This window comes from Oncorhynchus masou, chromosome 32 (assembly GCF_036934945.1).
Source record: "Oncorhynchus masou masou isolate Uvic2021 chromosome 32, UVic_Omas_1.1, whole genome shotgun sequence".
Lineage (NCBI taxonomy): Eukaryota > Metazoa > Chordata > Actinopteri > Salmoniformes > Salmonidae > Oncorhynchus > Oncorhynchus masou.
Window position 1 is genome coordinate 68,060,038 of NC_088243.1, and position 13,558 is coordinate 68,073,595.

General features: G+C 43.2%; 1 protein-coding gene across 8 annotated transcripts in view; it reads left to right on the top strand.

The window, feature by feature from the left end:
- LOC135526508 (rap guanine nucleotide exchange factor 2-like) overlaps window positions 1–13,558 on the top strand; it is a 168,765-nt gene that overhangs the window by 123,056 nt on the left and 32,151 nt on the right. For 5 of the 8 annotated variants that reach the window (XM_064954942.1, XM_064954936.1, XM_064954937.1 and 2 more), the window contains exons 8-14: window positions 3,442–3,619; window positions 5,036–5,172; window positions 8,314–8,472; window positions 9,397–9,549; window positions 9,693–9,857; window positions 11,716–11,835; window positions 12,480–12,683. In XM_064954942.1, coding sequence (XP_064811014.1) covers window positions 3,442–3,619; window positions 5,036–5,172; window positions 8,314–8,472; window positions 9,397–9,549; window positions 9,693–9,857; window positions 11,716–11,835; window positions 12,480–12,683 — 1,116 coding nt within the window. The remainder of the gene's footprint in view (window positions 1–3,441; window positions 3,620–5,035; window positions 5,173–8,313; window positions 8,473–9,396; window positions 9,550–9,692; window positions 9,858–11,715; window positions 11,836–12,479; window positions 12,684–13,558) is intronic. The other 3 variants (XM_064954938.1, XM_064954941.1, XM_064954943.1) reach the window with 1 other exon arrangement.

The window sequence follows — 13,558 nt, forward strand, 5'->3', positions numbered from 1 at the left end:
GTCTGTTTGTGTTTGTGAAAAGAGCCACAGGACCAGCTTGCTTAGGGGACTCTTCTCCAGGTTCATATCTCTGTAGGTGATGGCTTTGTTATGGGAGGTTTGGGAATCGCTTCCTTTTAGGTGGTTATAGAATTTAACGTCTCTTTTCTGAATTTTGATAGTTAGTGGGTATCGGCCTAATTCTGCTCTGCATGCATTATTTGGTGTTCTACGTTGTACACGGAGGATATTTTTGCAGAATTCTGCGTGCAGAGTCTCAATTTGGTGTTTGTCCCATTTTGTGAAGTCTTGATTGGTGAGCGGACCCCAGACCTCACAATCATAAAGGGCAATGGGCTCTATGAATGATTCAAGTATTTTTAGCCAAATCCTAATTGGTATGTTGAAAATGATGTTCCTTTTGATGGCATAGAATGCCCTTCTTGCCTTGACTCTCAGATCATTCACAGCTTTGTGGAAGTTACCTGTGGCGCTGATGTTTAGGCCAAGGTATGTATCGTTTTTTGTGTGCTCTAGGGCAACAGTGTCTAGATGGAATTTGTATTTGTGGTCCTGGTGACTGGACCTTTTTTGGAACACCATTATTTTGGTCTTACTGAGATTTACTGTCAGGGCCCAAGTCTGACAGAATCTGTGCAGAAGATCTATGTGCTGCTGTAGGCCCTCCTTGGTTGGTGACAGAAGCACCAGATCATCAGCAAACAGCACCAATTCGCCAAGCATGTTTGAGTTATCTGTTATAAGGGCGTGAGCATAGAGTGAAGAGGGGTTGGTACAACGTGAAAACACAGGAACTTGTAGTCAGTGAATTACAATATCAATGGACTCAGATGTGTTAGCAGCTGATCGGTATTTGTTGTGCCAGTCTCTAGGATGACTCTGTGATAAGGACAACACCATATATACATTACAATATTGAGGACAACACCATATATACATTACAATATTGAGGACAACACCATATATACATTACAATATTGAGGACAACACCATATATACATTACAATATTGAGGACAACACCATATATAAAAAAAGCTCTGTGACACGGCAGAGTCCACTCATTCAGACTGGTCTTACTCCCTCATTTATCAGAAGACAAGCCAGAAACAATTTCTAAAGACTGTTGACATCTAGTGGAAAGCATAGGAACTGCAATTTGAGTCTTAAGTCAATGGATATGGTAATGGCAATGAATAGGAAACTACAAAACCCCCCAAAAAACTACTTCTTGAATGGATTTTTCTCAGGTTTTCACCTGCCAAATCAGTTCTGTTATACTCAGACACTATTTTAGCAGTTTTGGAAACTTTAGAGTTTTCTATCCAAATCTACCAAATCTATATGCATATCATATCTTCTAGGCCCGAGTAGCAGGCCGTTTAATTTGGGCATGCTTTTCATCCAAAATTCCAAATGCTGCCCCCCACCCTAGAGAAGTTAAGGACAACCCAGATCACAGGACTGTATGTGTAAGATCTATTCAAAAATGGACGTCTACCAGGGTAAAGCTCTTGGCGATGATGCCCCTTGTTCGTCGGAGTCCTCTCATCCACGAGCCAGGTCAGCTGGAGTGCCCCATCGTCTCTCCTCCCAGAGAGAAGAATAGAGCTGCATCCTCTGTCACTGCCTGGCAAACATGGCAGACTGTTTTGCCTCTGAATAAATCATGAAATCGGTTTTTCAGAAGGAGGCTTGAAAGCATTAATCCAAGAATAGCCCTGTTGAAATATTAACCATCCACACCCCTTTCTTTTTTTGCTCACCACACATTTATGGATGACACACACAGAGGGGTTCTGACTTGTGCTCTGTATTTGGAGAACATTTGACATTTTTAATGGTTCAGCGTTCCCACTGGGCTGTCTAACATTGTGTAACTCAGTGGAAAGGATGTCCGAATCAAATCCGAAGGTGTTGCAACCTCCCGAGGCACACACTTCTAAATGATGATCGACGCACTACTTACGAGTATTTAGTTTATTATAAGGCTGGTTCATAAATCTAGGTGGGTGGTAACATGGAATTGACATACAGCGATGTTAGTAAATTAATGCTACTGTGAGAGGACTAGCTCCCTGCTATTTTAGGACATTTGACTTTTCTTTTGTCTCCTGAGATTTGCCAACAATGTTTGTTCATGTGGAATATAGCTGTGTGTTCTACCGGGTTTCGGCATCAGTAGACATTGACTTTCATATCAAGCTGAAGACTGATGGCTGTTTTCTAGGATTTTCCATCTCACCACCTCAGTTATTCCCTGTCGCATTGGGAACCGACATACCTCAATCTTCAGATTGTCCTCTTTCACTCCAAGTCCACACCTTACCAACCCCTTCCCCAACGGAATAACCCCGCCCCTTTGCCCTCTCGCCCCATCAGGCCCCTCCCCTGCCCCTCCTACTTTTCTGACCTGCTGACTCCTGAGTGGCTAGTCAGACAGCACCCTGAATCATTCATGAGGCATTTGCACATGATGGTTAAGGGTAAATGACATAGGGCTACGTTCGGTGAGAGACAGGGACTCTTTGAATCTCTGAAGAACACGACTGGCAGCCCGGGCGCTAAAGATGCGTCTTGGACTAGGCTGCTGCAGGCAGTTTGCGAAGGCAACATTGTTTTCGTCTCTCTCAGTGAAAAGGCTGGAGTTTCGGCACCTTATTCAGGTAAGAGGAGTCGTTTAGCACTCAACATGAGGGGAGGGTTTTTAGTTTATCTCCCTGTTTCGTGCCTGGATTTCGTTCCGAGGAGGAGCTCGTCTTGAGAGCATGAAACACACCATGGCCTTTCAGCGATATTTATAGTATGTGCAAAGCCTTGATGGATGCACAGTGCCAAGATCTCTATTAATATCAGTGTGACATTGTCAATTGTGTTACTTTTGCTCTCTCTTTTTGTTTGTTTTTCTCTCTTTGCTACGTACATATTTTATCACTCTTTCAGAGGTTGTCAGTCAAAGTGGAAATGGGGAGCCCGGAGAGGAAGAGATGTGAAATAATTAGCTGGGAGTTTTTTGCATAGCGGGGTGCTTTGGTATGCAGTGTTGTGTGTCTCTCAGACCTATCATTCTCACCAAACAGGCTCGATGTTCAGACATTGTTGTCGCTTTTGAAGCATTGAATTGAAACGGTCTGCTTCTTGCCGTTGTTTTGTTTACCAGCCCTTATGTGACGTTTTTGCACCAAAACCTTGATTTAGATTTACCAACCTCATCTCAGCCCACCAGTGTGCAGCTGTTACTACTTGGAGTAGATGGATGGAGCTGACATGCTTAGTATGGACCAGTGACCATTTCAGAGCACTCTGTGTTATTAAAACTAAGATTGATGGTGGTTGTTATGATGGAGGAAGCCGTTGTGTTTTTGTTGATCCTGGACAACTTGATCCATGATGACTTGATCCTGGGTGACTGACTGACATCCATCCTCTCCTCTGACCCTCAGGCCACGGAAAACGAGCCAGGCGACATGGACCTCAGCGGCCTGCCCGAGACCGCCGTCGACTCCGAGGACGACGATGACGAAGAGGACATTGAGCGAGCGTCAGACCCCCTCATGAGCCGCGACATCGTGCGGGACTGCCTGGAGAAGGACCCAATGGACCGCACCGATGACGACATAGGTGAGTCCCTGCTAGCACACAGAATGTTCCCCTAACATTCCCTCAAGGGTTCCCCTTTGATTGATTAAAAAGTAACCTACTCACAATGTTCTGGGAACCAAAATGTATTTAGCTGTGGCGTGCCAGTGTGTCCCCTACCATTGTGTAGGCGCTAGGCAGGGTGCCTCCACCTTCTTTGCTATGTTGCTTCCTGGCTCCAATTACACAGAAGGGGATGACTATTCCACACCACCGTTAAACTCTTGAAATCTAGAAACAACGGTTATAATGCCTATTACTACTGCTAAAGAATACCTTGTATGTGAGTGCCTGCTGTTTTCTGGCAAGACATTTGGAAAAGCAATGGGAGCCAATTAGATTTGGCTTTGTTCACTAAGGGGAAATCCCCTTTGTAGGCTCATCAGAGTTTAATCAAGCATTCACGATTTTAATCAAACAATGCACAGCGACGCCCCCTCTCCCAGTGCCCCGCCCTTGATGTATCTCAACCCCGCCCCTCTGTATTAGCTAGTTACCGTGGATTATGTGTCCATCTGCAGGCCTTCGTGCTTCAATGCTTTCGTTTGGTGAATTTATTTTAGCACTGAGTTGTAATTCCTTCTGTGCCACACAAAGACTGTGATATCATAGGCCTGTAGGCAGCAGCACAGCTACAATGATAGGGAGCCAAAAGAAGAGTTCACATTTACTCACATGAAGCTTAGCTGTAGATGTGATGTGTGGCTGATCTAGTGGATGCAAATGGAGAAAGAGAGAGAGAGTACCCCGGTCCCCCTCGACGACCCCCACAAACTCCCCGCCGCCCCTCCCGCTCTCTCTGCCGACAGGCTTTTCTAGGTCAACGCTGCACGTCCTCGCCTCTCCTCTCCCGGCGCATTAAAGTTTCAGTGCTTCCGCAGGATTCCCACACGACACTGTTGCCATGCCAAGCACAGGTCAGCCCGCACCCCAGACTTACTTTCTGCGCCTAGCACAGGGATGGAGTCCTTCCCTGGCTCCCGCAATAAGCTATTTCAAGGAGCCAAAAAAATACATGGGCAGGAATCAGGACAGGCAATGCCCTATACAGCCAAGCTGAAGCCCCAAATGACATTTGATTCATGTCGACACACTTCGAAGTGAATGCAAAAGTTCGCTTTTCCTTTTATGCAGTTTTTTCTGTCTATCAAAATGAAATTGATACTTTGCCTTAGTGGATAATCATCCCATTGTTGGGTACTCATCACTTGTGGGGTTGAATTTAATGCACCTTCTCTCCCACTAGCTTGTGCCCTTTTTTTCGACCAAAGCCACACAGAGGGTGAAGGAAGAGTGAAGGACTGCCAAGTCCTCCTACGCTCGTCCTCTCTCTCCACTGTGTCAAGACCTTCCTAACCACCTCTCCCTCTCTACTCTCCCTCTCTAACCTTTCCACAGAGCAATTACTGGAGTTCATGCATCAGCTGCCAGCGTTTGCCAACATGACCATGTCTGTGAGGAGGGAGCTGTGTGCCGTCATGGTGTTTGCTGTGGTCGAGCGGGCCGGCACCATCGTACTCAATGACGGGGAAGAGGTATGTTTGTATGTGGAGGCGTGTGCCGTGAATGAGTCGGTCTTAAAGGAAAATTAGAATCCAAAATTATCTTTTTGTATTTCTTTCATTATATTATATATGTTGATATTGTCCCATATATAGTTATATAGTTTTGCCTGTCAGCAATCAACATATATCACTTTTAAAATACAGCCGGTATGATGCATTTTGACGCAGTGGTTAAGGGCGCTGTACTGTAGTGCCAGCTGTGCCATCAGAGACTCTGGGTTCGCGCCCAGGCTCTGTCGTAACCGGCCGCGACCGGGAGGTCCGTGGGGCGACGCACAATTGCCCTAGCATCGTCCCGGTTAGGGAGGTCTTGGCCGGTAGGGATGTCCTTGTCTCATCGCACACCAGCGACTCCAGTGGCCGGCTAACCAAGGTTAACCAAGGTTGCCAGGCGCACTGTGTTTCCTCCGACACATTGGTGCGGCTGCCTTCAGGGTTGGTTGGGTTGTATATCGGAGGACGCATGACTTTCAACCTTCGTCTCTCCCGAGCCCGTACGGGAGTTGTAGCGATGAGACATAGTAGTTACTAAAACAATTGGATACCACGAAATTGGGGAGAATAGCAATATACTGGCTGTATTTCTGTATTTTGAAAGTTTAAATATCTTGATAATTTGATTGCTGAAAGGCGAAACATTTTGGGACTATATCAACAATGGACTAAAGAAACAAATAACAAAAGAGAGTTTGGGGTGGAATTTCCGTTGTCTCTTATATTGGTCTTGTGTGTGTCTTGAATGTGTCTGGGTTTGCACATCTATGGCCTGGGACATGGAGTTTGCCCTTGCCATTACCAATGCAGGTTTCTCTTTTTCCATTTAGTTTTTCCCCCTGCTCTATTAAGCACGAATGACTGCCACCTCCCAGCATCATACGATTCCCCAAGGGGACCAGAAGAGAGATCACTTGTAATGTCTCAACAGTCTGGACAGGCTCTGGCTTTTCAATTAAGCCACTTTGGTCATTTTTTTGCTGTGATGCAGCCAAACAATAGAGTGCAGAGCCATACCCTTAAGTCCAGTTCACTTCAAGGGCAGTCCAGTCAAAGTTGAATAACATCCTATTGAGCTGGTGTGTGTTAGTAGTATGTCCACTACTGCCTCAGTGCATTGTCAAATGTGTTGTTGATGATGCTATAAGGGAGATAGCAAATCATATTTTACAGCAAGGTATCACTATCTTTTTATATCCATAATAAAAGGGTAAAATCATAGTTATTATTAGTGTAGAAACGGGGGTATTATATACTATTGAACCATTTGTGTCTAATGATTAATTATATATATATATATTTATTTTAACCTTTATTTAAATTCTTATTTACAATGACAGCCTAGGAACAGTGGGTTAACTGCCTTGTTCAGGGGCAGAACAACATATTTTTACCTTGTCAGCTTGGGGATTCGATCTTGCAACCTTTCGGGTTACTGGCCCAACGCTCTAATCACGAGTCAACCTGCTGCCCCACCTACATGTACAGTTGCAGTTGGAAGCTTACATACACCTTAGCCAAATACATTTAAACTCAGTTTTTCACAATTCCTGACTTTTAATCCTAGTAAAAATTCCCCGTCTTAGGTCAGTTAGGATCACCACTTTATTTTAAGAATGTGAAATGTCAGAATAATAGTAGAGAATTATTTATTTCAGCTTTTATTTCTTTCATCACATTCCCTGTGAGTCAGAAGTTTTTGGTAGCATTGCCTTTAAATTGTTTAACTTGGGTCAAATGTTTCGCATAACCTTCCACAAGCTTCCCACAATACGTTGGGTGAATTTTTTGTTGATTTTGGACTCGTTTTACTGTGGATATAGATACTTTTGTACCTGTTTCCTCCAGCATCTTCACAAGGTCCTTTCCTGTTGTTCTGGGATTGATTTGCACCTTTCGCGCCAAAGTATGTTAATCTCTTAGAGACAGAACGCGTCTCCTTCCTGAGCGGTATGACGGCTGCGTGGTCTCATGGTGTTTATACTTGCGTACTATTGTTTGTACAGATGACTGTGGTACCTTATGGTGTTTGGAAATTGCTCCCAAGGATGAACCAGACATGTGGAGGTCTACAATTTTTTTTCTAAGATCTTGGCTGATCTTTTTGATTTTCCCATGATGTCAAGCAAAGAGGCACTGAGTTTGAATGAAGTCCTTGAAATACATCCTCATGTACACCTCCAATTGACTCAAATGATGTCAATTAGCCTATCAGAAGCTTCTAAAGCCATGGTGTCATTTTCTGGAATTTCCCAAGCTGTTTAAAGGCACAGTCAACTTACTGCATGTAAACTTCTGACCCACAGGAATTGTGATGCAGTGAATTATAAGTGAAATAATCTGTCTGTAAACAATTGTTGGAAAATGTACTTGTCATTCACAAAGTAGATGTCTTAACCGACTTGCCAAAACTCGTTCGTTAACAAGAAGTTTGTGGAGTGGTTGAAAAACAAGTTTTAATGACTCCAACCTAAGTGGATGTAAACTTCCTACTTCAACTGTACATAATAATAACCCAACCTACATGTACATTTTACCTCAATTACCTCGACTAAACGGTGCCCCAGTAACCCCCCCCTGTATATCGCCTCGCTTTTGTTATTTCACTGCTGCTCTTTAATTTCCTGTTACTTTATCTGTACTGCGTTGTTGGTTAGGGACTCATAAGTAAGCATTTCACTGTTGTATTCGGCGCATGTGACTCATAAAATTTGATTTAACTAACGGCTAACTAATAGCTAATGGCCAACTAATTGCTTAAGGCTAATTGTGATTAAACAATGTATTTAAAGCATTATAGCTGTCTTCATCTTCCTTTAACATGTGATCCCAGCCTGATATTAAACCAGGGATGGGTAACTCCAGTCCTCGGGGGGCCTGGTTAGTGTCACACTTTTGCTCCCGTCCCAACTAACACACCCGACTCCATAATCAACTAATCAGGATCTTCACTTTAGAATGCATCAGCTGTTTTGCACTCGGGTTGGGGACAAAGTGACACCACTCCAGTCCCCGAGGACTCAGTGTCCTGTCCCTGTATTAAACCATTGTCCACTGAATGATCACTGAGTATTTCTGACTGTTAACTGTTTGTGGTTGTGGTCTTTCCAAACTCAGCTGGACTCGTGGTCAGTGATCCTGAATGGCTCGGTGGAGGTGACGTACCCTGAGGCCAGGCCTGAGATCCTGTGTATGGGCAACAGCTTCGGGGTCTCCCCTACCATAGAGAAGGAGTACATGAAGGGAGTGATGAAGACTAAGGTGGACGACTGTCAGGTAAGGCTCAGCACTGAGACAGTCCCTCATAATAGCCAATCGGTTGATTGGCATGTCATACGAGCCTTCTATATTGAATAGTGTTATATACTCCACCCCTGTTACTTACTCAATTAGTCTGTTGCATTTTAAAGCAGGCTGGACATTTTTTTTTAATGTTTATTTTTTTATTTTAACCTTTATTTCAGTAGGAAAGTCGGTTAAAAACACATTTTAATTTACAATGACTGTCTACACCGGCCAAACCCAGTCGACTCTGGGCCAATTGTGGTCCTGTCCTGTGCTGGCGTGGTTACACATGGTCTGTGGTTGTGAGGCCAATTGGATGTGCTGCCAAATTCTATAAAACGACATTGGTAGAGAAATTAACATTAAATTCTCTGGCAACAGCTCTGGTGCCTCCAAAACTTGAGACATCTGTGGCGTTAAGTGACAAAACTACACATTTTACGAGTGACCTTTTATTGTCCCCAGCACAAGGTTTACCTGTGTAATGATCATACTGTTTAATCATGTTCTTGATATGCTACAAAGGAGAAATGCTCACAAACAAGGATGTAAACACATTTGTGCACAACATTTGAGAGAAATAAGCTTTTTGAGCATATAGAAAATTTAAACAGTCTTTTTTTATTTCAGCTCATGAAACAATGGGACCAACATTTTACATGTTGCGTTTATATTTTTTTTCACCATACATTGTCCAGTAGGTACCAACCAATTAAATGAAGACGCCGAGTTAATTCACTAAGAGAGAGTGTTTATTTAATTGGTGTCTTAAAATACATTTTGAGCAAATCTATCTCAATCATGTTGATCTAAAAAGCGTTATGTCCCCAAGCTAACTACTACGCTCTTTCACTTTCTCTTCTCTCTTTCACTTCCTCCTATTTCACTTGCTCTCTCACTCCACCTATGTTCCAGTTTGTGTGCATAGCGCAGCAGGACTACTGCTGCATCCTCAACCAGGTGGAGAAGAACATGCAGAAGGTGGAGGAGGAGGGCGAGATCGTCATGGTCAAGGAGCACCGTGAGCTGGACCGCACAGGCACCAGGAAGGGACACATCGTCATCAAGGTGAGTTCATTCATTATTGAGTAAGCCTTTAGACTCCAAACCACATCTTCCAAATAAAGGTGTCATGACATACAGGTGTTATGAATGCCCATGTATATGACATTTAGTGTTACCTAAAGGATAATATACACCATCTCCTATAGGGCACGAAGGAGCGTCTGACTATGCACCTGGTAGAGGAGCACTCTGTGGTGGACCCCACCTACATCGAGGACTTCCTGTTGACCTACAGGACTTTCCTCTCCAGCCCCATGGTCGTGGGCAACAAGCTCCTCGAGTGGTTCCACGACCCAAGCCTCAGGGACAAGGTCAGATCCCAGTTCAAACACTTTACTATCCTTTTTCAGATAAGTATTATTTTTGTCAGATAAGTATTATTTTTGTCATTTTATTGTAATGGAAGCTGGACGGAACTTAACATCAGTAATAGATAACGCATTGACAATATCACAGATGCATGCATGCTTACATACTCTATCTTTCAAATGTTTTAGAACACCTACTCATTGAAGTTTTTATTTTAGTTTTGTATTACTATGTTCTACATTGTAGAATAATAGTGAAGACATCAAAACTATTAAATAACACATAGGGTATCATGTAGTAACCAAAAAAAGTGTAAAACAAATCAAATACAATTTGAGATTCTAAAGATAGCCACCATTTTCCTTGATATCGCTTTGCACACACTTGGCATTCTCTCAACCAGCTTCACCTGGAATGCTTTTCCAACAGTCTTGAAGGAATTCCCACATATGCTGAGCACCGGTTGGCTGCTTTTCCTTCACTCTGCGGTCTGACTCATCCCAAACCATCTCAATTTGGTTGAGGCCAGGTCATCTGATGCAGCACTCCATCACTCTCCTTGTTCAAAAAGCCCTTACACAGTCTGGAGGTGTGTTGGGTCATTGTCCTGTTGAAAAACAAATTATTGTCCCGTTAAGCACAAACCAGATGGGATGGCGTATCGCTGCAGAGTGCTGTGGAAGCCATTCTGGTTAAGTATGCCTTGAATTCTAAATGAATCACAGACAGTGTCACCAGCAAAGAATCCACACACCGTAACACCACCTCCATGCTTTACGGTTGGAAATACACTTGCAGAGATCATCCGTTCACCTACACCACGTCTCACAAAGACACGACGGTTGGAACCGATTAATCTCCCATTTGGACTCCACACCAAAGGGCAGAGTTCCACCGGTCTAATGTCCGTTGCACGTATTTCTTTGCCCAAGCAAGTCTCTTCTTATTATTGGTGTCCTTTAGTAGTGGTTTCTTTGTGGCAATTCGACCATCAAGGCCTGAGTCACGCAGTCTCCTCTGAACAGTTGATGTTGAGATGTCTGTTACTTGAATTCTGTGAAGAATTTATTTGGGCTGCAATTTCTGAGGCTGGTAACTCTCTAATGAACTTATCCTGAATTAAAATTAAAAATGAAATTTAAAAAATCCTCTTCAACAGAGGCAACTCTGAGTCTTCCATTCCTGTGGCGGTCCTCATGAGAGCCAGTTTCATCACAGCGCTTGATGGTTTTTGCAATGGGACTTGAAGAAACTTTCAAAGTTCCTGAAATGTTCTGTATTGATTGACCTTCATGTCTTAAAGTAATGATGGACTGTTGTTTCTATTTGCTTATTTGAGCTGTTCTTGCCATAATATGGACTTAGCCCTATCTGTTAAAAGACACATACCCCCACCCACCTTGTCACAACACAATTGATTGGCTGAAACGCATTAAGAAGGAAAGAAAATCCACAAATTAACTTTTAAGAAGGTACACCTGTTAATTGAAATGCATTCCAGGTGACTACATAATGAAGCTGGTTGAGAGAATACCAAGTGTGTGCAAACCTGTCATCAAGGCAAAGGGTGGCTGTTTGATTTTAATTTTTTTTGGTTACCACATTGTTCATGTGTTATTTCATAGTTTGGATGTCTTCACTACTATTTTACAATGTAGAAAATATTACAAATAAAAAAATAAACCTTGAATGAGATAGGTGTCCTAAAACTTTTGACCAGTAGTGTACATACAGATTAACACACACACACACAACTACATGTGAATAAATGTATATAACAAGCTAACATTCAATCCAAGCCCATGCCCATCCACTTATTTTTTACTTTGAATGAATCTGACTTTCTTCTTGCATCCCCAGGTTACACGGGTAGTCTTGCTGTGGGTGAACAATCACTTCAATGACTTTGAAGGCGACCCTGCAATGACTCACTTTCTTGAAGAGTTTGAGAACAATCTGGAGAGAGAGGTCCGTGTCTCAGTTAAGCATAGCATGTTTCATATCTAGTTTCAACATTAGAGCGTGTTTCATGTCCAGTTTCAACATTACAGCCGGTTTCATGTCCAGTTTCAACATTACAGCCGGTTTCATGTCCAGTTTCAACATTACAGCCGGTTTCATGTCCAGTTTCAACATTACAGCCAGTTTCATGTCCAGTTTCAACATTACAGCCGGTTTCATGTCCAGTTACGACATTACAGCGGGTTTCATATCTAGTTTCAACATTACAGCGGGTTTCATGTCCAGTTTCAACATTACAGCCGGTTTCATGTCCAGTTTCAACATTACAGCCGGTTTCATGTCCAGTTTCAACATTACAGCCGGTTTCATGTCCAGTTACGACATTACAGCGGGTTTCATGTCCAGTTACGACATTACAGCGGGTTTCATGTCCAGTTTCAACATTACTCCTAATTTGCCCTCATTATATATTATCAAAGCATTCAAATTGTCCAAATTTTTGCCTTACGCTAGCCTCTTATTTCACTATTTAAAATGCTAAAGATTATTTCATTTATAATTTTAATTTCATTCCACATAGTAACAAAGTTGAGATACAAAAAAATGAACACAAACTCTGAATTGAGCAATATACCGGTACTAAACATAGTTTTCCTTTACAGAAAATGTACGGCCACCTTAGACTGTTAAACATTGCCTGCGCTGCTAAAGCCAAACTGCGACTAGTGACACTGACCAAGCCATCCAGGGAGGCCCCGCTAGCCTTCACCCTGCTGGGGGGCTCCGAGAAGGGCTTCCGCATCTTCATCGACAGCGTGGAGCCTGGAAGCAAGGCCGCGGAGGCCGGCCTTAAACGAGGAGACCAGGTGAAGTAACGAGAATGATATTCTTTACATAGCGTTTTTTCATATGTTCAAAATGCATTACATAGAAAGGGTGGGAAACTTCCCTCATCCCCTAGCAGTGTAGCACCCACCTGATTGATGCCAGGGCACTGTTTTGCATCAGAAATCTCAACACGCATCAGACAGCTACCACGATGTGCTGATTCACTAGACTAGTTTGCTCACTGGTGATTTTTCATACTTTGCCCCAAGGGTGGCAAAGATCCTATGTTAAATCCAGGATGCCAGCTTGAAAACCCTGCTTGGCTGTGCTTTATTTTGGCATAAACTTAAACTCTTTCTTGCAGCTGCTTCCCAAAGGAAATGTGAACCATAACATCTTGCAAAGTATGTTTACTCTTGCAATACACCTGTCTAACCTCCTTAATGAGTGGCTCTAACACGAGAGTTAAAATACTCTTTTTTGCCGAAACTATGACCAGTGTTTCTTTAAGTACTGACCCAGAAACGGCCATTAGACCTGATTTGCGCCATCAGTACTGGGGGTTAGGGAGATGGAGACCAGTAAGGTACAGGTTAGGGAGATGGAGACCAGTAAGGTACAGGTTAGGGAGATGGGAACAGAAGAGAAGGGGGGATGGAGACCAGTAATGTAGATGTTAGGGAGATGAGAACAAAAGAGAAGGGGGGGTGGAGACCAGTAATGTAGAGGTTAGGGAGATGGAGACCAGTAATGTAGATGTTAGGGAGATGAGAACAAAAGAGAAGGGGGGGTGGAGACCAGTAATGTAGAGGTTAGGGAGATGGAGACCAGTAATGTAGAGGTTAGGGAGATGGGAACAGAAGAGAAGGGGGGATGGAGACCAGTAATGTAGAGGTTAGGGAGATGGGAACAG